Here is a 27,858-nt window from a genome sequence, read left to right as displayed (position 1 = left end):
GTCAACCTCAAAACATTGGAGAACTGATTTTACACCCACATGAGCGCTGCACTTACCCAAACTTATAATAAAATATGCAGCAAGGCCAAAGAAATCAGTTAAATGAGTCTGACTGTTTGAAATGTGTTGACACATTAAAGGCATTAAGTCATTAAGTAAAGCCAGTAAAGTCATTAAAGGCATTTCCATTACAAATTAGACTCTTGTGTATATGCTTTGATATTTCAAGCAAACTACGGCACATCAATTAAATATATTCCTGAATATTCCCCCTATAAAATTGACCTCGGCAGTAACTGTGACCAAGATATGAACCGTCTGAAAGGTCACATCAACGGAGAGATAGATAATTTTAATATATTAAGCGAGACTCCTTTTGATGTTGGGAGTTTTTGAGTGAAGCACACATTTGCTGCACTGACAGAGGACTTTTGTCTCATCTCCAACTCTCATCCAACATGTGAACAGCTGCTTATTGTCGGTAGCAGTGATTTGAAGGGAGTGGGGTGCGTTTGGTTGCGACATCTCCGGGGTGTGAACACACACCACCATCTGATGACTTGGCATGTGAATGGAAAGCGCCAGACTTCCTGTGTCCATGTGCTCTTTCTCTCTCTCTCTCTCTCTCTGTCCCTCTCTCTCTCTCCTCTTCCCCCTTTTTCTTCTTCTTCTTCTGTCCCTTACTGGCCAGACCTCTCCTCCACCCGTCTTTGACCACATGCTCGCCCTCCCTCTTCCTCCTCTCCTTCTGCTTTCCTCTTTCACTTCCCCTTCACTCTGCGTTCGCTCCTCTCAGCTTTTCGAGTGGTCCTCCAGCCCTCCTTCCTCCTCCTCCTCACAGCCATGCACCTCCCCTCTCCCCCCCACCTACCCCTTCTCTTCTCTTCTCTTCTCTTCTCTTCTCTTCTCTTCTCTTCTCTTCTCAATCGATCCCCCACCTCTTATATCCAGCTCCCATCTCTGTCTAACTCCCCACACACCCATCGCCTCCTCGCGTTGTTAGCAGACCAGCTTCTCTCAGCACTCCTCCTATTTCTGTCTCAATTTCAGCCTGCTTCCACTCCTTTTCCACATTGCCTCATTTGTTTCTCCCCCCTCGATACCCTCCTCTCTTCTTGCCCCCCCCCACCATTCGGCCGGTTGTTAACGGGCCCGTCCCGGTGCTACTCGGCCCATGGCCAACTCACTAAATCAGAAACGATTGGAGGATTTGGCAAGAGGGAGTGAGAGCTCAGCGCGACGCCTTTGAAGTCAGAGAAACGAGAGAAAAATGACATTTTAAACAGCCCGCAAAACACAAGGCTAAAACAGCTTCTTACTCTGTACAGAAGGAGGGGGAGCTCTGTGTGTGTGTGTGTTTCTCTGTGTGTGTGTGTGTGTGTGTTCATTTAAAAACACAATATATAGTGTTTTATGTGAATTTGCGCCTGCCATGGCTGGTATTCATGATATGAATGCATGAAAAAGTCATAAGATATGTGAAAAAAAAGTGGCTACTTGTGTGTGCACAAATGTGTGTGTGTGCAGACGCTATAATTCCATGCTATTTTATGGCTTTCCACTTCTTCAGAGGGGTCAAGGCAATCCCCCCTGTTTACGCGACATGACAGAGAGGTGACATCACTTGGAAGAAGAGGAGGGGGGCAGACATGATGTCACAGTCTCGCCACATCCACAGGTCTGCACCCCCCTGAAAATGCATACCACAAAGCAAGGCGGTGCAACCACGGCAACCCTTATCTCCGACACCTGAGACCGAGCGGCTTTTATCCGTCTCAGGGTCACATTTATGCCTGACTCATCGTCACTCGAGCTGACTCGTTCGACTCAGCCAGGGCCCTCTCCTCCGCTGTTGTGTTTTGGTTCTCTATTCGATTCATTTCAGCTCTGTTTGGCTCATTCATATTGTAATGGCCTCCATTCAGGCGGGTCTATGTCCAGTTTGTTTTGCTGTCAGGGGGTTCAGATGGATGGAGGGGGCCGTAGGTTCATCTGGAGGTGAGGTTAAGGAAGGCAGAGTGGACGGACTGCCTCCTGAATTCTCGGCCCTTCAGGTTTTTCCGAGTCACGCTGCTGATCGAACAGATTGAGTGTTTGGTGTGAAAGACAGCTAATGTGCTCTTTAATAGGAAAAAGGTTCATATATCTGTGTGTGTGTGTGTGTGCGCGCGTGAGGTGGGGGGAAGAGAGTAAGAAAAAGAGAGAAGCAGCTGTGTGGAACAGCATGGATCGTTACACAGTGACACACATGAAAGCATTAAGTATATTCAGGAGCCTTCTTGAATATACATGGAGCTGTGTGCAGCTTTATATATGTATGTGTGTGTGTGTGTGTGTGTGTATGTGTGTGTGAGAGAATCCCCTCCCATGCTCTTGCCCGAGCTGAGAGTAGTGAGAAAGAAAACAAGAAAAGAGAGCACGAGAGAGAGAGGAGGAAAAAAAAAACAAAAAAAAAAACAACAACAAAGATCCGTCATCAGTCATTCATGGCTAATCAGTCTCATGGGACGTGCACACCACACACACACACACACATACGCAAACACACACTCACGCACACAGTGCTGAGGTCCTAATCCTACTGGGACTGCTTGTGCCTCTGTGTGTGCCTGTCTAAATTTTGGATCCAGGCTGATTAGAAGCACACTCTCCCTTTTTGCATCTCTCTCTCTCTCTCTCTCTCTCTCTCACTCTCTCTCTCTCTACCTCTCTCTCTAGCTCTACACTTCTTCTTCTTCTTCTTCTTCTTCTTCTTCTTCTTCTCTCTGTCTCTTCTCCTCTGCATCTTTGATTGCTGGTAAAGTGTCTCTTCTCCTTCTCTCTATTTTTCCTCTTTTGTCTCTTTAATAACCGCCTACTGTCTTTTCCGCTCGTTTTGATGTGTGTTTTTGTAATGTTTGGAAGCATGTGTGCATGCATAATATAGGGACGTCAATTGTGTGTGAGTGTGCACTTATCTTTGTGCGCTCACTCCTGCCTCCTGTGTGTGTGTGTGTTTGTACATCTTGCTTCATCAGAACCTCTTGGTGTTGGTCTTGTCTGTGTTTCATCAGCTCTTCCATTTGTTTCAGCTTTGTCTTTTTTTAAAAAAAAAAAAAAGCTTTAGTAGCATGGATGTTCACATTATTGCCAAAGCTAAATTACATATTTCTGAATTCTTCACAAGAATAAATAGACAAACAATCGCAAGATGATCTTACCCAGTACAATTCTGTGGATATATAACAGAAAACAGTAGAACAAAGGAGCGGCCTCCTGGGTTTTTCTCTCTTCAGTTGTGACACGCACATATTTTGCAGCCGAGGGATCTGTTTTGCTGATCTGTCCCAAAATGTCAGCACATTTACTCTCATTTGTCTGATTTCTGGACGTGCAGTGTGAAGCTGGCTTTGTGTAAAAAATTGTTCCCTTAAGTGTGTATAATTGGTGCATCCTGTCAGGAAGTGGAGCTTTGTCTCAGCGGCTTGCAGTGTACAGTGAAAACACACCTTTGTCTTCTTTTGGCAGCCAGGGCACATTATCAAAAATATTAACATATATATATATATAGCAGAATACAAAATGACGTATTAAACAATTTTACAAAATTAAGAATTGGTTGAACAATAATATAACCTGATCAATATGCTTCTGCTGAATGGCGATAATTTTTAATTATGAGTGCAACTAATGATTACTTTCATTACTGATAATACTGAAGAATACTTTCTCAAGAAAATAAATGTTTGTCAAGAAGAAAACGCCCTTCATAATTAGCACAAACTAATTAACAGTTCAAATTTAGTTTATGATCAACTATGACAAAGTAAAGCAGCTATTCCTCACAATTAAGAAATTGGAACTTGGAGATGTTTGGTATTTTTGCTTAGCGAAATGACTTAAACCAATGAGAAATTACCAAAAATAGTAAATGGAGCTCTACTATAAAGGTTTGTTTTAGGGTTTGACTTGTTTGGGTGGAATATTTGCATACTGATATGATGTCGCCCTTTTTTTCCTCTGTTTTCATGAACTAAAATGTGATAATCAGTTGTTTCAGACATTTCAATCCCAGGCTCTCGCTTCTCAAATGTGAGGATTTCCTGCATGTTTCTGTTTAATATCATTGTCAATTGTGTTAGTTGGAGAGAGCAAGACGTTTAAAGACATTACCTTGGGCTCAGAGAAATTGCAATAGGCTTTTTCTCACTATTTTTTTTCCACATTTCATACACTAAATTACTAATTGAATAATCGAGAAAATAATTGGCAGAGTGATTGACAATGAAATTAATTGTTAGTTGCAGCCCTGAAATCTTCCCACTTCATCAGCCTCCTGTTCGCCTCCTCTTTCTTTGGTTTATTTTCCCCATTCTCCCCCCTCTTTCCTTCCTCTTTATTTCCTCTCCGTGGATCTCTCCAATAATCTTTTATTCCTGTGTAAATATTACAGCAATGAGGGAATATAAAGAATGGAAAAGCCATGCTGAAATAAGGTCACACTGGGTTATTCTCACCTGCTGTCTCTCTCTCTCTCGCTCTGTCACAGTCTTCCATCCTCCCTCGCCTGCTCTCTCATTCACCTTATCCCTCCTTCCCTCCCTCCCTCTCTTCCTCCTTCGCCTGCTCCTTCCCTCTCTTCCCCCGCTCGCTCCCTTGTTGCCTCTCTCTCGTTTTCGCTGTCTGCTGATCCCGCTTTTCTCTCTTGTTCAGTCTCTTCACCCTCACACACACACACACACACACACACTGGCACACACTGACTGTCTGACGCCCACACACACACATACAGTACACATGTAGACACACACATGCACACACACACACGCTGACACCTGCGTGTCGAGCCGTTGAGGGTCTAATTTAAGTAAAGTGCTTCTCTAGGAACCACAACCCCTCAACTCACGATGATGGAGGGTGATATGGAGCGGCGTGGTAGAACACACACACACACACAGCTATGCATAGACACACACACATCCTGCTCTAGTGATACTGAGATATGACTCTCTGTGGTGTGGGATTGAAGGAAGCACTGTAGATGGCTTGTAAGTAGCATACTGTAATAATAATGTGATATTTGATCCCCGTAGGGATATTCACCTTTTCTCGGCTGCAGGCGGATCAGACTGCAGGGTCAGTTACAGCCGCTGGTAGAGTTGGTAGGGATTCAGTGTCTTGCTCAGGGACATTTCCGAAGGGTGGATGCTGCCTCTGCTGGTTAGCCCTAAAGGATGTTGTCCTCCGCCCTGCTGCTGCGCTTCAGCTGCGTAGGTGTGTTTGTTTCCACTGGAGTTTGAGCTAACTTTAGCTGAGGCAGGATCACGCTGCACCGCTGCATGCTGCAAAATCTGAAGCCACAATCACAAGCCTTCACAAGTCAAGACTCACCAAATTACTCCAGTTTCTGCATGGCTTGGCTTACATTTCTTTCTGCAAAACTTCTACATAGATAGGGTCTCCTGAAAGCAAAACCAAATCTAAATCAAGAACATCCCCTTGTCTTAAAATATATGGCTGCAAAAATGTATAAAAAGCCTCTTAATTCATTCAGACTCACATTATGAACAATTAATTAAGTGTAAACCATCAAAGTAGATATATTTGCTGTAGCTATGGTACTTTGTGGATTAAACAATTGTTCTTACTTTTAGGTTGTTTGCTAGCTTCTAGTTAGCTTGGGGTAGTGAATTTTTACCGTATTTCCTACCTAAACCTGCAATAGCTGATTTTTTTTGGCTACTTTGGGGCAGTGGAAATGTTAGATGCTAGAATATACTCACCCAACGACAGTGTTACGCCTAGTCCTTCCTAATGTGCTTTTACTGTCCACTTGCTGAATGTCAGTCTAATATTCACTTGTAGCTCTATTTTTGGTCTCCACCAACTGTTGGAGATATGTGGCTTTTAAGCTGCTAAATGCTGTGCCGTGTTCAATAGCTAGTCGCTAACTTTGCCTCTCTGCTGTTTGATGCTGAGCTTTTTTTGTTGTAAACAGTTGCCTGCTGCGTCTAAAAACGATGCTATGAGAGTGGTGAGACTGAAACTAAACATGCGAAGTTGCAGACTTGAAAAACTAAAATAATGAGCTAAAAGATGCTAGAATGCTCTGTAGTGCTTTGGGGAGCTTAGTTCTGAACAAGTTTGTCATTGTGAGCAATCCCTTTCACATACAAGTAGTTATGTGATGCATTGTTGATGTAAAAATATTGATTGTATCTAATTCCAAGGATCTGTGGATGGATTCAAATTTACAAACCAACAAAAACAGTATTGCTGTAGCCGACAAACAGAGCCCAGGAATGTTATTAAATTTAGGTATTAGTCAATGAACAATCAAAGGTCCAGTGTATAGGATTTAGGGACATCTATTGGCAGAAATGGTATATAATATCTAGAACTATATTTTCTTTAGTGTTTAATCACCTGAAAATAAGAATTGTGTTTTATTACCTTGGAATGAGCCATTTATGTCTACATATGGAGCAGGTCCTCTTTCATGGAGTCCGCCATGTCGTTCTAGAGCAAACAAACCACAAACACTGGCTCTGGATTGTGCCATCTGCAATTCTGGGGTTTTCACATTTTCATATTGGCCACTGCAACTTCTTCAACCTCAATGCTAGATGCCACTAAATCCTACACACTTTCAATTATGGATAGTAAAGTTTCTACTTTTGCTTGCTCTACATTGCAGCTGCTGGTTTGCCCTGATTTGTCTTAATTTGTCTCGCTTGTACAAATTCACCTAGTTCAAAAAATCTTGCTGAAAGTTATGATAGCTAAGAAGACAATTTTAAAATACTTTAAAAAGAATTCCAGTGCATAGCAGGTGAATAGGGAATTTTCTTTAAAAGTATATTTAATCTAAAGTGAAGTTGTGGAACCTGGACTCATCTCCTACAATCTTCTCTTGGCATGTACTTTTTCACACGGGGCCAAATATTAAATCATTGAATCACATGGTCCTCACATATTGTTAACGTCTACTGTCATGGTTTTGAGCCGTCATCATAATCAGGAATACATGTTAATAAGTAACAGAGCCCCATAATGCAACACTGAAGGACATGTGTTTAATAGGGATTGTGTGCTAATGTACTGTAGATTGTAATATGTAACCAGAAAGTAGTAAATGCTGATAAGTGGTGAGCTTGTATTGTGTTTGAACTCCATATGAATCATGAAGAAACACATGTGTACCTGTTCATCTCTGTCTCCACTTTGCTCTCAGCTCAGGGTGACGTGTTTTCTGTTAGACTCACTTTGTGCTCTTCCTGGTGTCTTGACCCCCCGGTGTATTTCATCCAGCAGCAGGCACATGCAGCTTCAAATCATTACAGTCTGTGTGTGTGTGTGTGTGTGTGTGTGTGTGTGTGTGTGTGTGTGTGTGTGTGTGTGTGTTTGCTGTGGCTGTAGACTGAATGGACCACAGGGGTGTGGCACAGGCATGTCGGACTGGAGAACGACCAGAACCCCCAAAACAGGCTTCCTCAGTGTTTACCAGAGCTGCAAAGCAACAGTGGGGGTTATGGTTGGGGGGTTGCCATCACACACAGATTGCTACACACACATGTACACACACCAGTTAGACGGAATTGCATTATTGGCTCTCACCGCAGGCTTTCCTGAAATATCAGCAACCTTATGCTTTTAATTAGTGTGTGAGTGTGTGTGTGAGTATGTGTGTGTGCCCGCACGTACCATTTGTGTCTCATTCTGACCCAGGCAGCAGAACCAGTCTCGTATGACCCCTCTTCCCCAAATTCCGCAGTTTTCTTTGGTAAAACATGGAAAAAGTTACTCGAACGGCCCCCCTTCCTCCCTCCTTCCTGCTTCCTAAAAATCTCTCATGTGTTGTGAGTTCCTGCTCTCCTTGACCATATATGTCCCTTCCTCCTGCCGTGGGTGGGTGGGTGTGTGGCGTCCAAAAAGTCTGTGGTCAAAAGCAGGAACATTTTCCTCCTCACTCACAGTTTACTGGTGCTTTTTGAGGGCCACGTTCGCCGCTGACGGAAAACAACAACGGAGTTCTTTTCTTTTTTTTTTTTTTTGGGTGCTTTTCAGTCTGGGTTGACACAAGGTGCAATGTTGCACGTTTTCTTCCCTCTTCGTTTAATTCCTCCTGCTTTCCTCCTGCTTTTATTTCCTGTAATTTTCCCAGCGTCACAGCCAGCAGATGATGTACGTCTTAGCGTCCGTACTGGGTTTTGATGGTGTAAATGCACACATGTAGGTGCAGCGAGATTGGGATGTAACTACAGTAGTCTCGTGCATGCAGAGAGATGGTAGTAGAGGGAGTATGTGTGTGTGTGTGTGTGTGTGTGTGTGTGTGTGGATGGCGAGGCTCTGGTCCGCAGCCTGGGAGCCAGGCTTTGAGCTGTGTTGTTCATAGTCTGCTGATTTATGCGCCTCACAGGGAAATCTCTCATTTGTAGCTCTTTCATCTCATTTTTCCCCTCCACTCTTTTTCTCTCCCTCTCTCTCTCCCTTTCTCTTTCTCTGTCCTCTCTCTTCTTCCCGCCGTAATGTGATTCAGTACAGCCTCTCGTCCCAGGCGACATGCCATGCTTTGCTTGCACACCCTGCTTTCTCTAACATGAATGAGTCAATTGATGAATAATAAGATAGAGCAGAAGGAAAATGCTATCCGGATCTAGTCGAGCAAAAGAACTCCTTTTCTCCCCTGAACGTATTCTTTGTAAGCACCGCTCGGGTGCTTACTCACACATTGAATGTGTTTGTGTCCCCAGTGCCATAATGCTTTTACGGACCTTTGTGTGTGTGTGTGTGTGTGTGTGTGTGCATGTGTGTGTCTAAGCGCCTTCCACAACCGCCTTGTTTGAGTAGCCCTGTCACTTGTGCAATTCCGTGGTGTCAAAACAGATCAGAAAGGTCTGGCTTGACTCCTGCCCCTAAATACACACACACACACACACACACACACACACACACACAGATTGAAGGCTCAGTGCCAGGGCCCTTGGTGGTTGGAGGCTTATGAAAGGGTCGGACTGACGAGAGGTTGCCAAGTGTACGGCAATAAGCGTAACAGCCAAGCTAACGAGAGTCAGAACCTCTGACACACACACACACGCACACACACACTGAGACTGTACTGTCGGGCTCTCGAGCTCTCTCAGTACTCACCACCAGTGGCGAAGTCGGGAAAATGTGTGTGTGTGTGTGTGTGTGTGTGTGTGTATGTGTATGAGGGAGTTCAGTATATCAGTGTGTGGACAGAGGCTTTTGTTAATTGGCAAATGTGACAATAGAGCACAAGAGGATATTGATCTACAATCGGATGCAGATCGATTGAACTCGTCATCCTTCCAGGTGTGTGTGTGTGTATGTGTATTGATCAGCAGCAGTCCATTCAGAGAGCTACAGCAAAGAATATCACTCCATTACTTTATCTGTGTTTGCTTCTTTCTCCTCGTGACATTTGTTATATCACCACTATCGCCCTTCCTTTTGGCGTCTTCCCTTTTCTCCTCTCCTGTTTGCTCCTTCCTCCTCCTCCTCTTCCTCCTCCTCCTCCCTTTCTCTCTTTAGAATAGTGAGAAACCTTGGGACGGTCTGGCCTGTTATCCGTTGTCTCGCTGTTTTGTTTCACCGTAGATTTCATCAAGCACTCTTCAGCAGCTACCGAGACAAACACACAAAAGAGGGTGCAGGGTTATTTTTTTTTCCACATAGTTTTTTTTTTTTTACCTTGGTTCGTGCAACATACTGCATCTACTGTATATGAGTTGGTTTAATAAATGCAAGACCTGATCTGTTATAATCCAAGAAAGAGAAAATAACCTTGACGTTTTTGGGTGCTTTTCAGCATCAGACACTTTCTTTGGATTTTGCATGAAAGCGTTTACAGTGTTACTGCTTCTAAACATGACTGCCAGGCATTTTGAGCAGACCTGATTGATTCATCCTTAATTAAAACTGTCATAGTGTGCCTTAAAGGTGTGAAAACACGAGTGCACTCAGAAAAAAAATTGCAACATTTCTTGCACAACTTGAGCCAACTTTCTTTTTTTTTTTTTTTAGCAACTTTTATCCTTTGGGGTTAAATACAAAAATTCCACAGTGAAATATTCCCACATTATCATAGGTGTTATTTCAGTCAACTTTTCATAGCAGCAATGGTGTGACAGTTTCCCCAGTTAAAAGCTACTTTCTGTGGAGAATTTAGGGTTTTTTTTGCCTTTTGGAGATAGATTTCTCCCTGTTTGACTGTTAAACATCAGTGTAAAATGGCGCCTCTGAAGCTCTGGCTGTTAAATTCTGAAGCGCTGAACACCAAATCCTGACGTTTATACTGTTGAATCTCCAGATTTGCTGCTATCAAACTCCATTGTGGCTGCGCTGGAAATATAACGACATCCCAAAATTTATGTTTGGCCCCGTTATCCGTGAGAATACCAAAAATATGCCAAGCAGCAAAACCTGCCCAGAAAAGCAAGGCGCGATTCCAGCACTTGTTTTTTATAAAACAGTGTTTAAGTGTTTTTGAGTGGATTTTCCCCTCAGCAAATCACATTACAGTCAATCATAAATAAACTAAAGCAGATTTCGCTCACTGTAGGTACAGCTGACTGTATTAGTATGAATAGGAACTCATAATTCGGCTTCTTATTACCTTGGATTGTCAACATCGGAGGATTCGCTGCCTGTGTGTTGACACACTTTTCCAAGTCATGATGCCAACTGGGAAAAATGGGAGGCATATGAACACATTTTCTACTTTAATTACCACTATGGAGACTGAATGGAGCTGTTTTCTCAGTCAGCAGCTTGTATTTATGGTAAATAACATATGCATATAGTAATAAGCTGCACATAATCACCATGTCACTTGGGTCAGAGTTGATTTTTTGACTCAGATCTGAGGTTGATCAGAAAATCAAACCCACCGATGACTTGTGAGTGCGTGTGTTTTATCTCACTCACCATTCCTCCGATATATCTCATCTGTTGCGGCTAATTCAGTGTGTTTGCATTCATCATCTCTGCTCAGAGCTACGGGAAGCTACGAGAGGATGCAGCGGTGACAGATGGAAAGGGAATGTGCGGATCAGGATAAAACAAAGGCGGAAACAGAGGGCAGGAAGAAAAGAAGGGGAGGAGGAGGTGGAGGAGGAGGAGAAAAAAAACAGCGACAGAAATAAGGTTTACGTTAGTGGCTGGCCTCCGAGATGATTTTCCATATCAGCAGGCCAGAGGGAGCGGGCAAATATGATTTTCTCCTCAACTCGCCAACAGAAAACAGACAGAGAGGGGGGAGGCAGGGAGGGAGGGAGGTGACAGGAAAGAGGGGATGGGGGAAAAGAGGAGAAAGGGAAAGGGATGAGTAAATGGAAAAAAGATGGGGAAATGGGGGGGGGGGGGGGTGGAGATCTGAGAGGGTGAGAGATTAAAGAACAGCTGTGGGAAGAAAGACAACAAGGAATGCAGAGTATTCACGCTGCTAAACTTACTTATCAATATCACCACTGTCTGAAATCATTTTTTGAATATCTTCTGAACTTTTATGGCCCTTTGAGACACTTTAAGATGCCTCGTGTAATTTCAAAAATGCATGGCTGCTCATGTGGAAACTGGCTTTCTTTTCTGATGTCTGCTGTGGTCGATGTCGTACAGTTAGCAGCGCGCACGTATGGGTCTCTATTTGACGTGTGTGTGTCTGTATATGTGTGTGTGAGAGTCTGCGCTGCCAGGGGGGCCTTGTGAAACCAGCCTGAGTCTTATATGAGCTGTGTTTTATTATGACTGGCTGAAAGGCCGCTGATCTACAGTTGTACAAGAAAAGATTTAGAGGAGGGAAAAAAAAGAAAAGGAAAAAAAAAACACTGTAAAAATATCCTGTCTGAGAGAGGGTGAGGGAGAGAACGAAAGAGAGAAAATAAATGTCTAGAAGGGAAAGTTTCTTCTTCTTCCAAATTTATTATGACTACAGAGAGTGAAAATATCAAGAGCAAAAGATGGAGGGATTCTGGCTTTTAAATTGTCTTCATCTGTGTGTGTGTCGCTGCTTCAGATCCAGCTGTATAAATAGACGCACACACCTCTTTCTGATTTGTCTCCTAATACACACCGCTGCTCCATCTCCCTCTTAATTTATCCCGTGCCCTCTTTCTAATGTATGTGTGTGTGTGTGTGTGTGTGTGAGAGAGAGAGAGAGAGAGAGAGAGAGAGAGAGAGAGAGAGAAAGAGAAAGAGAAAGAGAGAGACAGATTGGCAGACAGTTGAAGGCACTTGTGGTTGTGGTTGTTAGGGCGTCGGGTCGTGGTTGAGGTGAGGGTACTGTGCATGTACACGTGTGTGTTGAGTGTGTGTGTGACTCCAGTGCGGACTGTTGTGGTTGTGGTAATTGTCTCTGATGCGAGGCAGCATTTATGGGTAACGACCCAACCCACTCTTTCTCTCTCTCTCTCTCTCTCCATCCAGTGACTAATTACCTGATTCCCCATGGATTTGTTTCCTCCTTCCCCTACAACTGTTCGGGTTGTTCCACTAAATGAGAGCATGCTGATAAGTGGAAATACATTCAAACAGAGCCAAACTGAGCTGAGCCAGTTTGCTCAGTTCGCTGAAACTATAACAGGATGAGATTGAACATCTGAGCTCACTCCTAGTCCCGTATGAAAAGTGCAATTAGGTTTTTACTCCGAGTTCCAAAACTGCGTCCCGTGTGATGTTTGTGAATGTGATTGGTCAAATCTTTACCAGGGGCTAACTAAAAGCTGATTTGTGTGGGAATAGAAGTGAAGAGACTTGTTGAAAAGACGTGTGCACTGAGAATCACCAAAAGATACAATCCTTTCTACTAGTTTCCTACATGTGTCAAGTTTCCGCTGCATTTCCTCTCCATCCATTGTTATGTTTAACTGCTATTTGCGCTGATCACAGGCTGTAGAAAACCTGGATGCTGCATTTGCTGTGAAGCTTGGCCATGTTACTTTGTTAGTAATGTTCCAACCAGAAAGTCTAAATTTCTAAACATTTTGTGAGGAGCTGCGGTGTGACGAATTATGCATGTACAATTTGTACGACCTTTACTTTTTTGTTTGTGTTTTGAACTGGCTTCCACAGTAGTCCCCAACTAGCTTTTAATCTGCCACCGCTGACACAAAGAGTATAAAAGTGGATCGAGAGAGAGATCCGTCCCTCTGTCTCTTTCCACCATATTGTTTCTTGTGTCAAAATGACCAAGTTTGCATCACATCACCCACCAGCGGGAGCATTAGTGGTCTGGTGCAATGCTTCCATTCTTGTGGTTTTTAGTTTTATTTTTACCTCTTGAGCAACAGCAAATGCAACAACCATCTTTTTCTGTTTTCTCTGGTTGTTTTTCACAAATATCTAAAGTATTTGTATCTTTCTACTGCATAGACAGCCCAGTTTTATGAAAAGGCTGTCCTTCCAGCAATGAATACTTATTTAAGCAGCAACCCCAACACACAAATCTAAGCAGACGTTCAGGGCGAACAGTCCTGCGCTAAAACAACGTGAAGGGCAACAATGCAGGAAGTCCAGTTAAAGCAATAGGTCCATTACTTTTGAAGCTTTCCTTATGTGGTTTACAAGTCTGAAAAGTTAACAAGGCAGCAATAGTTGGATCTTTTATCATAATGATTGTGACGTAAACTTTGAAAATGGCATTTATGTCCTGTTGTGATTTACCAAGAATGTGCAATTGCAAAGATTTGATTGGTCACTGCAGCACCCTGATGGATGACATCTTGTTGCAGCCTAAATTTATTGCCCTGATTTATTGCCAAGAGACTGGCTTAATTCAAATGAATGAGGGGGATGTATCTTTTTGTGCAAAGCTTAGAGGTTCTGTATGCGACATTCAGAACATTCATATAGCAGCAAACCACTGTTTGCTACGTAAAGATACTGTGGTGGTGTCCTCAGCAGGAAATAAAGTCAAGCTACGCCTGTGTGTTGTAATCTAAGATACTCAGTGGTTTGCTGTAGTTGGATTGTCTGGCCGTGCGTCCATGTTAGTACATGTGTGTTTCCCACTGGCTTGCTCATCCCTGCAGTTTTGCACTGCAATCATATGGCAGTTACTGATACCATATGATGCGATGCGATACGATACGATACGATACGATATGACACGATACGATATGATACATGCGATACGATTCATCTTGGACTCAGGAGCTGTACAATAATAGTCCAGGGGAAATGATGCACATACCATAAAAATATAAAACATAAAAAACGTATCAGTATGGCACATCAGCCATTCATGTATTGCACATAACACCAGCACCAGAAGAAAAGCACAACACAACAATTAACAGTATTTAAAATCACTTATTTACTGCTGATAACGGGACAGCGTTGTTGCAGAAGTGTAGCGCCCACCCTCCATTTCCCCCACAGTTAATAACATCAGCTCTCTTTAATGCTGTTATCACCATTAGCTGCTAGCCGCCAGATCAGCCACCACCATGTTGAGAACTCTGTCCAGTCAACTCATATGCTCTGAATTTCGCAGAGCCCCTTAAAGTCAATCTGAGTGTAGAGGACGTTGACAAGTAATGCAAACATAGTACACCTCCAATTAGGCCCAAAAATACCTCCACCAAAACAAAATTAATTAGTGAAATTCATGAGACACTCACTTCAACTTTTGTGGCCCCTGTTTTCTCTGTCTATGGTGAAAATTATCGACAAACTCTTATGTGAGCGTTCAAATACAAGCTGTATGTCAGCCATGTGCCTCCGGCCCCAGTTTATACCCATTCAGATCAGAACTGAGAAGAAAAAAAAGTCAGCTGTCCTTGAAGCTTTTTCCTGATCATAATTTTAAAAGAAAAAAAGTCAGATATGTGTGTCACATGTGAGGAGAAAATATGATCAGAATTGGGACACTTTGAGCTGCAATGTGAATGTAGCTTGAAGGGATTCATTTCTCTAGGGCAGGTCATGAAATTTCATTTTTTTACGGCACTACTCAGCTATAGTAATACCATCCAGATCTGCCGTGTCTGACTTTATACCTGCTAACAGGAGAAAAATCCAGCCGCAAACTCATGCTGGGTTCTTGGTCCTGAAACAGTGTTTTAACTCTTGTCGTAATGCCGGAAAATGCTTTATATTTTGAAGATGAAGATTACCATGTCCAGTGCCATGTTTTATTTCTTAATGGCAACAGGGTGTTTGCGAGCAACAAGCGACATATTATATAACTAGGCGTAAGTGGAAAATCACAGGCATCGTCAAAGGATTTAAAAGCAGACGTGCATGAAGCATTTTCAAATAAGTGTGAAAAACTGAGACGTGTAGAAAACATGAAGCATTTCCTTTTTTAACTTCTGAGGATGTTTGACTGCACAGCTGCTCTTTCTCACTTTAACAGCCATACATAAGGCTCTCCCAATACTTCTTCTGTGGTGTTGCTTGCTCATTGGTATCTCAGTTGAGCCCCCGCCCCTTTCTTGCTAGAGTCAGATTTTATACGTGTGCACCTCGCTAACCTCCAGCCTCTGCATCTCTCAGGTGCTTCCTTCATGGGTTCCTTCCTGGCCAGCAGTCTGGGGTCGCCGCCCTCCCACCCTGCTCACCCCTCGGGACCTGCTGCCTCCCCTTCCTCCCCCTCCTACAGGCCTGGACCCCATTCGAGCGCTTCCCCTATCTGGTTCCCCCACTCACATGAAGGTAACACACACACACACACACACACACACACACACACACACACACACACATGCAGGAGGCAGCCCAGAGTGCTCGGGTCTCTGGTTAATCCAGGGTCTTGGTTTGGGATTAGATCGTGATGGAGCCATTAAGTGGTTTAACCAACACTGAGCTGAGGCCAAACACGCGCAGCAGTGACGCCTCAGATGATGCTACTTATAGAAACACACACACACTCACACACAACCCTCCTCTGCCTCTGTATGTCAGCAAGCATGTGGCTTTGTGTTTGTGGCGGTTTTCTAGTTCAGAGCTCGAGCGCACTGCGACGCTCTCAAAAATGGTGCACGACCAAAACCTTCCTCTTCCTCTTGCCACATAAACACACAAACAAACACACAAATACACTTCATGCAGCACAGAAAAAAACAGCATGACCAACAGTAATTCACAATACACTTCAGCCTTCTTGTATTCACTCCCCTCCTTTCACTCAATCATCTCTCAGCCCCCTGCTCTCTTTTAGGGGTGAGTTTTAAGTTTCATGAGCTCCTACACCCCCCCCCTTCACACACACACACACACACACACACTCTCTCTCTCTCTCTCTCTCTCTCTCACTCTCACAGACACACACATGCGCACACACTGAAACTTACCCCCATTTCCACCATCCTCTCCCTCTATACAGCCCCCCCTCCCTCTGACCGCAGCCCCACCCTCAGGGCCCCTTCTGGGCTAACCGACCTCCAACGGCCCCCTTCCTGATCAGACACACACACGCACACAAAAAATGTGCGCATCCACATGCATCATGTCCTCTTTCGGCTGTTAACCGTTTGTGGTCAAAGAGTGAGCTTGACTTAGTTATCTGTCCCTTTCAGGTATGTGCGTGCGTGTGTGTGTGTGTGTAAGAGAATTTCTCTTTTGACAGCGAGATGAGTCTAAACAGATAACCTCCAAAAAAAGGCTTCAGTGGAAAGACAGCTTCCGCCACAGGCTGTGTTTCTCAACTAACGGTGAAAACGGTCAGAATCCGAATTTCACGTTTCGTCAGTTTTTCCCCAGAAATGCGAGTGAGTAAACGATAACACCCAGTGATGCCGCCTTGGGGAAATATTTGACATCTCCAAATATTCTTGCCAACAAATTAACTGGAAACCAGTCAGCTTGCGGTGAATGCACTAACTTCATTTCATCTCTCTGGTATCATACAAAGTAAAGCTGTTTGGCTAATTCTCTGACTGCTGCATTAGTAAGCCGTTTCCACTGCATTTTGACATAGCAGGAAGACCACAGGTGTAATCACTCAGTAACATTAATTTGGCTGCTTTCCACTCAGGTGAGTCAGCGTTCTGTTACTATGCATGCTGACTCACAGCTTACTGGGACCATTATGCTGCATTCACATGCTCCTCAAATGATGTTGGGAAGTCATTCTTCTGACTTTGGTGTGTTCATGAGCTTTAAGTTGTGATGTGGAAACAACATGGGCGCGACAAAGAAGATGTGCTGTATTATATTAGCATCAAGCAAACATTTACTTTGTCATCTTCCATGTTTCTGCACATGTGACGTCAATACAGCAACTCGTGTACCAAAATTTTTGACTGTCTGAGTTGTTGATCTGACTTAAGGGGGTGTTCACATGAATTTTCCCGGTCGGCAACTCATTTTTCCGATTATTTTGACACCACATGAATGCAGGGTTAAATGGAGCTATCATTAATTATATCAGTTACACCTGTGCTTCTCCTGCTATGACATGTCAAAATGTCTGCTGTGAAAAAAAAGCATGAATTAAAGTGTCTACTTGTCATTATTCTACCAGGCGCCAAGATTTGTAGATGCAAAATTTTGGTGCAATCAAGAAAAGTCATATCAACTTTTAATGGCTTTGTACAGAGAGGAAGAGAAGCAAAAGATGCTCTGTCCAACTTTTTCTGGAGGACGCTGCTGTTTATGAGACAGTTTTTATTTCCCTCCTTAAAGTTTTAATGTGTCACATCCTGTTGGTGAAAATGTGTACACACCAGAATTTAATTTGGGCCAATAAGTTGAACACTGTGTCTCTCACTCATGGAAACAGGACACTTCTCCACTGTGGTCCACATTTGTAATTTAAGCTCATAAAATGAACTTGTAAGAGCTGTTTTTTTAATACAGAAATCTCTCCTGATGCAGCTTTAAAGCTTGAAAGGAGACAAGAGTTTTGTTTGTACAACTGCCTCATTTGCAGCTCATCGAGCGATAAATAGCAACAGTTAAACCCCGAAAATGAACGCTAATGTTGCCTGGAGTGACTGTCTTAAATCAGATTCATAGAAAGAGTCTGAGGCAGGACTTCGACATGAACGCGCGTGCAAGAGAGAGCAGCGGCAGTGAAAAGAGAGCAAGAATGTGTGTGTGTGCAGAGGGAGACAGATTTTGTGTCTGTGTGGCTCGGCTTTGATGTCTGAACACACACACGCACACACACATGCGTACACCCGTGCACGGACACGCGCACGCACACTACAAATGATTGTTTTTAAGAATTCAAGCCAGGGAGCTCCGGTAGGCGGTCTGCCAGCTGGCCACGGTCCAGAGAGTGGAGCGTAGCCAGCACAGAGAGAAGAAACCTGGCCGATACACACACTACACACACACACACACTGAGAAGACACACACACACACACACACACAGTCACAGATGAGACATATTCACGAAGAAATGCACAGTTGTTTGAAAAACAGCACATATTCCCTCACACACACACACATGCAAAAGTCTTTCTTTCTCTCTCTCTCTCTCTCTCTCTCCCTCACACACACACACACACACACACACACACACACACACACACACACCTATCCTCTCACTCACCGCCTCACTCTCCCTCTCCCACACCTGTCCTTGTTTTTTGTGCTCTCGCTCGTCTCCTTACCTCCCTTTCCTCTTTCCTCTCATCTCAGCCATCTCAAAGCTCTCCACTTCCCTTTCACTTCCTCCTTCATCTTCCATCCCCCCTCACACACTTACACACACACCCTCCTCAACACACACACACACACACACACACACACACCCTCCACAGCACACACACACTAACTCCCCTCTCCATACGCCTCACAGCAGCACCAGATTGGGGGCTTTTCATATTGACAGCGCTGTTCTTCTGGTGTCTCCTTTACTTTTACTGTCTTTACATCGCTCCTTCAATCGCTAACCTCATCTATTCTTTCTTCCCTTCCCTCCTTTCCTTTCTTCCTCCCCCTCCTTCTTTTTCCCACCGTGTCCCTCTGCCGTCTTTGTTCCCCTCTTCGTCTTCTTTCTCATCTCCCCTCCCTCCCTCCCTCCTGAGTTTTATCACTCATCATTACCCGGGGGATTGGCTTTAGATGGCTGATGGAGCCTTTTGGCTAATTGTCGCCATTTAGATTCACTGGTTGTTAACCAGTCAGAGTAATCACACACACATACACGCACACACACACAGTGGAGTGTACACAGTCATGCATTTACATTGCAGCATGAACACGCAGACACACAGAGTCCCACACACACATGCTGGGAGCAGTGAGGGGGTGTTGGTGGTTTTGCAGTGCGACTGTGGAATGCGTAGGATGAGTTTTTATGGAGTGCTGTTTACTTTGGCCACCACCGTTAAACTTTTAACGGCTGCCAATTAACGGGCCGGCAAGGACACTCTGTGGGGCATGAAACCAGCTGCTGGAGAACACACACACACACACTCACACATACACACACACACACACACACACACAATTCAAACCTTTTGGCCCCTTAATGTGGAGTTGTGTGCCTCCTATGTGGTGTTTGTGTACTTGTGTATTTGCATGGGCCTGTGGTGATTTTGCTGTTTCCCCCCCCCAATAACACCCCTCCCTCAACCACAACGACAACCCTGAACACATACACAACGACCCTCACCCATCCCTACATCCATCCGCCCCCACCAACACAAACCACCAAGACCTCCTCTATCGTGTGATGCAGTTCAACGTCCTTGAAGACAAGGAACAGAGTGGAACGACCATTCACCTCCCAGTGACCTCCTGGGAGGACTGTGTCTATGTGTGTGTGTGTTTTAAGGAGGGGGTTTTTTGCGATGCTTCATACTATTTGTCTTGGGTTTGGGAAAAATGTGTTTTGTAGAAGAGCAAATTCCATCCAGTTAAATGCTGCAAACACTTGGCAGTAGCTGTCTGCTGTGGTTTTTGTCACCACTTTGTCCACTGTAAATAATGTCAACTCATGTGGCGTGTTTGTGCAAAAGTGCATTTATGGTGAAAGTAGCACTAACTGGCCATATTTTTTGTCTGTGTTTTCCAAAATGGCCCCATTTCATGATAGATTGTAGAGATAAACTGTTTGTTTAGAGGGCTGCTGAATGTCAACGCTGCGGAGAGACATCAATTCTTTCTCCCTCTCCCTCCCTCTGACAGGGTACCCCAGCTATTCAGGAAGTCTTGCTTCTCCTTTCCTCCCCATGAGTCCTCTGGATCACCATAGCAACGGTCTCTATGGACAGCACCGCTTCTATGAAACTCAGAAAGGTGGGTGCTGGTGTGTGTGTGAATGTGACAGCGTGAAAAAATTGCTTTATATATACCTTCCCAAACTGCTTAATCAGCACTCACCACAGGAGTAAGAGCAGCTGGTAACTGGGTCTAGTTTTACAGTCAGACAACTTTTCTTTCTTTTTTTTCTCCACATATCTATTAACATATTTAATTTTAGAAAAATAATATGAAAAATAATGTTTTTAACCCACTTTGCAGCTAACATTTAGAGGGGAACCATTATGCTTTCCCTTATTTTCAGTCATACTGTATATAATGTGTTAAAATGTCAGATATTCATATAGACATGGCAAATGTTTTAAATAATGAGGTAAATGTATGTAAAATAATCCCTGTGAGCAAAAAGCTCAGGCTTCAGATCGTTATAAATACTCTGTTTCAAAATGTTTTTCTACCTTGGCTACAAGCTGATGTCAGACTTCTTTATATGGTCAGATACTCCAGGCATGCTGCTGCAAGTGTTTGCACTACATAAACTGCTACATGTAGCTTCATGCTAACATTAGGGAAACATGTAATCTTGGTTGCTGAGGTTGTTAATTTCTCCACGATTTTGTTGTCATATTCCTGCTGGAACATGTCTGTTTGTGTTTGGAGGCTTTTATCGTTGAGTTTTAATGAGAGAAAGTGCCGCTATACATAGTCATTCTCCAGCTGCACACACTGCTACATGTAGCTACATGCTAACATCATGGGAAACAGCACTGAGATCAGCGCTAAAATGGAATGTTACAGACTGAGGGTGATTACAGGAAAATTAAGCGATTTATTTGTTTGTTTCTTTGAGATTAAGGCATGTAAACATGTTCTAGTGGAAATATAATGTACAAGTATGAACCTGAAAATAAGCACAACAGGTCGTAGATTCTCTGTAGATTTCAACAAAACTTCACCTTAAGTCATTTTAATTCCTCTCTTCTCTTCCAGATCACTTCTACCTGAGAGGCCTTCCTCCCCAGCCCCCTCTGCTCTCCACCAGTCACAGCCTTCCTCCGCTGTCCAGGACTGCCCCAGGCCACCCACTTGGCTCTTGCAGCCGAGAGACAGACAATGGGGGAGGAGGCGGGAAGAGCACCAAGGATGTGGGCGAGAAAGGAGTTTCATCTGTGTCAAAGACGAAGGAGCGATCAAGCAGCAAGGAGCGGCACCAGGAGGGCAAAGACAAACAGCATCAGCTTCATCATCACCATCCTCATCAGACAAACCCTGCCACCACTCCATCCGGTCACCACCACCAAGCCTACCCCCACCCTCACCACGCCCTCCTCCCTCAGCTCACACCACAGAGCAGGGAGGAGGACCACAGACACTCTCTGGAGCGACACAAGGAGTACAGAGACAGTGACTCAGGCAGTCAGGATACGAAACACATGAGTGCCTGTAAACTGTCCAGTAGTTCAGGAGCAGAGACTGGCTCTGGAGGAAAAGGGGGAGCACTGAGCAGCTGCAGCGGTGGTGGGGTGGGTAGACCTCCATCTGGAGCAGGCAGGCGGTGCTCCAAGGATGGAGCCATAAACGGGGAGATGAGGATCAGCGAATCCTCAGCTTCTTCTAATGAATGTATGAGAAGAGGTGCGGCTGCAGTAACAGCCATCTTGGCACCTCCAAACCCCCACTCTGTGGCCTCCTACTCCATGCCTCCTCCTCCCCCTCCGCCACCTCCTCCTCATGCTTTGCACATGGGCTCCACAGTGGCAGGAGGGTGGCTGCACCATGCACATCACCACCCTCATCCTGAGTTCTACTGTCCCCCAGCACCTCTTACACTGACGCCCTCCAAAGATCCAGCGTCCTCCCCTGGAGGGTCTGGCAGGGAGGCAAAAGTAACTGGCCCAACTTACGTGCCCTCAGTTGGGCCACTGGGAGACCTGGCAGCCACTGACTGCCGTGGAGCAGGAGGAGGTGGGAGAAAGTCAGATGACAAGAGTGGGGAAGGATCTTATGAAAGTCCCTCTCATCACCTTAGCCTACTAAGTAGTTGCCAAAAGAAGGACAAATCTCAGCCACATCAGCAGCAGCTGGGATACGGCAAGGCTGACAAACCTCCTGACTGGAGCCAACAGACGCAGCACTTCCACAAACCCAGCTCCAATGTGAGCTCTCAGACTGAGCTGCGGTCCTGCAGCTTGGACAGGTCCTCAACCTTCAGAGATGTAGAGGTTGTGGACGATGTTTACCGGCCCTCTCTCCCACTAGAGGCCCAAGGGACACACCCTGGTGCTGGACAGGGCACACCCAAGAATGGCACCGACACCAGCACTCCTCCTTTCAGGGACTGTTCACACTCAGGTCCTCATCCTGATGGGAGGATGGGGTCAGGGGCAACATCTCAGAGGGAGGGGCAAAAGGTTGCAAGGATAAGGCACCAGCAGCACAGCAGCCATGGAGCAAGTACAGAAGAGAGGGGAAGAGACGGAGGTCAGATAGCACCTTCCTGGGGGGCTCGAGTGGGCTACCAAGAGGACCAGAGAAAAGCTTCCCATCATGTATCAGTTGGTAATGGTGAAGTAAGAGGGCTCAGCACCAGAGCTCCAAACGGTGACCACAACCAACCCCATTCTCAACCGCCTCCACCTCTATCCCGCTCCTCATCGCACAACACTGAGGGCGAGGGCAGTGCCATGAAGAACCTAATGAACTACAGCTCCCAGCAGCCTTTGCTGCTACCCCAGCGGGGCCCCTTTGGAGGTCTGGGCTGCCTCAAACAGGGTGGAGAGAGATCAGAAAAGTGCGACAGGGGAGGAGCTAAAAGCAACACCTCGCCGCAAGACCCTCCCAAACAATCGCTTCCTCCTCGCCGAGGCTCCACTAACGAGGGAGAGAGAGGGGACAGAGGTGGAAAGGAGGCGGGGGAGGCAGGTGAGGGGGAGGTGCGTCAGCCTCCGGTGGGTATTGCGGTTGCGGTAGCCAGGCCTCCCCATCGTTCCCCAGACAACACCCCTGGACACAGCAGACAGGGCAGGGTGCTGCCCAGCATGAAAGGTCAGACATCATTACTGTGCTGAAAGTCAATTAATGCTATTTCTGTGCTGTAGGCTGCATTAAGGGAAAAATCCAAGATTAAATACTCGACAACAGCTACTGGTGGGGAGAAATTCATTGTAAAGGGGCATACAGATTCATGCATGAGCAGTGGTTGTCCTAAGAATTGTAGAACATTAGTTTTTGTAATGAAATATAGGGAGCATGTTGAAGGTTCAATTTCCTGCGCGCAATAAACATCACAATATGACATAATGTGTATGAATATTTGCAGGTATGCTTTTTCCTTTGAAAATGTGAATAGAAGCATGCATGTTTAAAACAGTATTATTACTATCTAATGATATCTGTGAGGTATTAACAGGTATTATAAGCATGTTGCTCTGATCATATTTACAATTCAGGAGTGTCACGCCCTGTGTATCCACTCGGTCGGGAGGCAGAGGAGAGGAAGAGGATGACAGAAGAACAGATCAGCCTTCATCACTTGGACAGAGACAGAGAAATGATCATCAGGTACACTTAAGTTCACATAGACACACACATGCACTTGGTAGCATCTATTCATTTTTTCCTCTCATCTGATAAGCTACATTTCTTTTATTCTCTTGGCTTCTCTTTCCTAGTCTGAGGCTCTGGTTCCCTTTTCTCTCATCCCCTCACTCCATTTACTCTTCTCACCCTTTGATGTGGTATTTCTGTGCCCCCTCACTCTCTCCCTCTCTTCCCCTCTCTCTCTCCTTCTCTCTAAGATGAGATGTGGTGCATTAATGTTACGGGGACTAATACGGATGTCTCTGAAGTATCAGGCTCTTATTATGTAGTCATATTAAGGGAAGAAAACATATAATGAGAACTCATAGACCAGGCACAAGATGATGGCTGTTCCTGTTGCCGTCACATTTCCTTTTCTTGATGATTATAATGGTAGTAGTGGTAATGAAGATGACAAGGATGAAGATAATGATCATAATGATGGTGGTGATGATGATGGTGACAATAAGGGGGATAATCAAGATAATGACAAAGTTCACCCCGCCTAATGCCACAACAGGGAGAACAAGGATCGCGTGGAGTTCGCCAGGATCCACCCTTCCAGTAGTTGCCACGGTGACCTGACCTCTCACCTCTTGGTTCCCGGAGGGGCCAGTAGGTTAGGGGCGGACCCTGCTCACCCGGCTCACCACCACTGGATGCAAAGGACAGGAAGTCCCTCCCTCTGGATGGGGCATTCATATAGTGAGTAGAATGGGAGCAGCACATGTTGTCTTTGCAGCCAGTGAGCACAGTTTTTCTTAATATGTACAACATGGTCCACACCTTTAATGCTCGTCATTTTAAGATTAATTTGTTCTGTACTGTTTTGTTGAGATCATGTTAGTCAATGTGGGTGGTATGTGGCAACCTTTTCAAAAGTCATCACTTGATTAAATGGACGCTAATAGTGAATATCTTCCTCACAGATATGGGTAAGCAGGTTCCTGCTACACCAACTAGTAGGTTCAGAATGTCGATATCAGCCCATTAAATGCCTGTTGGCATCGGGAGCAGTTTCATTAGGTTTCACTATTACTTTCGTTTGGTTTAGGTGCCAATACTGCATGGTTAGATTTAGAAAAAAAAACAAAACATCATGGTTTGGTTTAATGTAGGTATGTTTGTTACTAACATAATGTTACGTGACATACGTTACATGTACCAAATAACTCAATGGTGACTTCTGGTTTCACACAGAACACAAATCACCATCTCCTGGGTGAAAGTCCTGAGTTTGTTTGACCCGTCCACCACCCCAACCAACTCTGTGCATACACTTTCATACTTTTTATACTAATCTTACCTCACCTGGCTTTCTTTGTCACCACATAATAATAAATATGGGCATTTAATGGACTGGTAATGGCATACTGAACCTACTGGTTGATGTAGTAGGAGCCTTCTAACCCATATCTATGAGGCTGATAACAGCCATTTAATCGAGTGATAACATTGGATCAGGGGTCATGTGGGACATTCCTTGGATTTCATATTGATGAATGTTTGTCTTTGTTGTTCTTTCTTTTGTTCAACCATGGTGCCATTGTTGATAATAATGCTGAATCTAGAGGTCCAGAAGTTGTTTAGAACATTAAATGTAAAAACTTTAACTGAAAAGCTATTGGTTGAATGGCAACTGCATCATATGAATGAGCCACAGAGATGAGCAAGCAAAATCAAACATGTAGAGGAGAAGAAAAAACTTCAGGCACTCACACATAGAGGAGCAGAGGCATTTTATCAGAACTCTTCATTACTACTTCAAGCTGAAGTTCCCTCTTTTCTGCATGTTTGAAGAGCACTGGTGATTTTTTTTTTATTTTATTTTATTTTTTTTTGCTGGTTAAGTCAGTCTGAAGATTTACCCTCTAAGGAGCACACCACTATCTTTTTGGAGTAGTAAAATAAGTATTTAAATGTTGCCCTCATTTGACTTTGTTTTGTATTATCTTAATTCCAGGTCTGAGCCATGTGGGAATGGGCCCAGGCTTCCCGCCAGGTCTGCCCAGCCCTCTGCAGCCAGTCTTAGGGTCACTCACCCAAGACCCCAACTCCCCGCTGGTGGTTCTTCCTACAGAAACTGGGCCTCATCATCACCTTGGTATGCTAAGCACTCTTTTACACCAGCGCACACACATATACATCCAGCACAGCCCATATACATCGCTGTCTACCCGTACTTGCTGCCCCCTACCTCCTTCTTTCTCTCCATTTGTACCATCAGAGCCGCTGCCATTTCTCTCCCAGAGTTTTAGTATCATTGGCTAATCATAATATAATGCTCAACTAAGTCCCTCTGTCAGTGGGACTGTGTTTTATAGCTTCGTTAATGGGAGCAGCCATTCCATTGCCCCCCTCTGCATGTGCCCAGCGTTATGCAAACCATTTTAACTGGCGTTCATCTCTTTCGTAATGGAGCACTGGACTCTGTGTGTGTGTGTGTGTGTGTGTGTGTGTGGATGTGTGTGTCTGTGTGTCTGTGTGTGTGTGTGTATGAGTGTGTGTGAACATCTAAAGTTAGTTGTGTTCATGTCTGGAACAACATGAGACATTGCTCAGTGTTAGAGGTTGTGCTGTACATCTCAGCCTTTGCTACAGAGAGAAAAGAGTGTGTGTGCCTTTTGTGTGTGTGTGTGTGTGTGTGTGTGTGTGTGCGCGCGCATCAACGCTGCTTTGCAAACAGGCTGTGAAATTTAATTATCTCCCGCCTCCCTTGCTTCGCTCCGTGGGAGTTCCTGCAGAGAGGGGAAGTGCATCCACTGAACCCTTCCCCTGGGAAACATTAGCCCACTCAGGCTAATCTCACAGAACAAAGGTTCCCAGCGACAAGGCAGCCAAGGAGGGATGTGTTGTATGTGCGTGGGTGTGTGTGTATGTACGTGTGTGTGTGTGTGTGTATCTGAATTCATATGTGCCCAGGGTGGGGCTTTGAAGAAACTGTGTGTTTCCCTGAATAGAGAACCACCATCATTAGAAATAGAAAGAATTAAAGAAGGTGAATGGAGGATGTGAAGCATGCATTCATTGATTGTGTCTGAGGCTGACACACAGCTCACAGTTTTTACATCTCTAGCTAAGGTGGTGGAGCTATTCTGCAATCCCACATATTCAAAAGAGCAATTCAAGAGTCCATTGACACAGTTTCTCTTTATGACTTCCCTGTGACGCTGCAGCCATGATAATATTTCTGTACCGACTGTTTTGCTTTGATTATATATTCAAAAACTTTGCCAATAGAAATGTCTTATTTTCCTCTTTTTTGGTACCAGTTCTATGATTCAAATCAAACAGTATGCTAAAGACTCTCATTTTCCTATCTGTCTCTTTCTCTCTCTTTCCTACACCAGACGTTCTGGAGCAGTCAGGTCTGTGGCCCCCTGTGTACGGAGGCAGAGGCCCTCCTTCTCACCTGCAGCATCACCCCGTCTACTCCCGCTCCTCATTCCTGCGGCAACAGGAGCTGTACGCCCTGCAGCATCAGCACCAGCAGCAGCAGCGAGCCATGGAGCACATGCAGCGTCACTCCTTAGGACAGGTAGGGATAGTAGTCACATCGTAGTCTAAACTTGTGAAATGCTGTTAACATATTGTGAAACTGTTTGCGAAAGAGAACTAGAAAGTGTGGAAATATTGTTAACTTGTGCAAGTTTAGTCCATCTTCCTTCTTTCAGTAGCCAGGACTAAGATGCAGCACTGCTAATCATTTGTTTGAAGATCTCTCAGCACATATTTCTCAACACTGAAAGAAAGGCATATGCAAAGTCACAGTCAGCAATAATTATTTGAACCAATGACTTCCTCTTTTTGTTGGCACTAAGGTTTCATTAATAAAGAGGCGTGGGTGTGATGCTTTTGCACTCTCACATTGTCATATTATTTGGCAATCAGTGTGGCTGAGACGGGGACTTCTTATTTTTTAAGGCTTTTCTGTCTGGAAATATTTTGGTATTTCTGTTTGTGTCCTATTTATCTTACTACTACTTACTACTGTAGAAACATGGCTGTGCATCTCCACGGACAAGGACCCTCTCCCTGTGTTGATATAAATGGCTCATTCTGAAGTAACAAAGACACACTTCTTTTTTTCAGGCTATTATACACTGCAGAAAACATACT

The 27,858-nt window shown here is 44.5% G+C and overlaps 1 protein-coding gene across 3 annotated transcripts in view; it reads left to right on the top strand.

The window, feature by feature from the left end:
- Positions 1-27,858, top strand: part of bahcc1b (BAH domain and coiled-coil containing 1b) — a 69,379-nt gene that overhangs the window by 16,880 nt on the left and 24,641 nt on the right. For all 3 annotated transcript variants that reach the window (XM_033611266.2, XM_033611265.2, XM_033611267.2), the window contains exons 3-9: positions 15,499-15,657; positions 20,086-20,196; positions 21,151-23,205; positions 23,610-23,721; positions 24,260-24,444; positions 25,703-25,843; positions 27,090-27,277. In XM_033611266.2, the coding sequence (XP_033467157.2) occupies positions 15,499-15,657; positions 20,086-20,196; positions 21,151-23,205; positions 23,610-23,721; positions 24,260-24,444; positions 25,703-25,843; positions 27,090-27,277 (2,951 nt within the window). The remainder of the gene's footprint in view (positions 1-15,498; positions 15,658-20,085; positions 20,197-21,150; positions 23,206-23,609; positions 23,722-24,259; positions 24,445-25,702; positions 25,844-27,089; positions 27,278-27,858) is intronic.

This window comes from Epinephelus lanceolatus, chromosome 21, assembly GCF_041903045.1.
Source record: "Epinephelus lanceolatus isolate andai-2023 chromosome 21, ASM4190304v1, whole genome shotgun sequence".
In the NCBI taxonomy this organism is placed as follows: domain Eukaryota; kingdom Metazoa; phylum Chordata; class Actinopteri; order Perciformes; family Serranidae; genus Epinephelus; species Epinephelus lanceolatus.
This window is presented reverse-complemented; position numbering and strand designations above follow the sequence as displayed.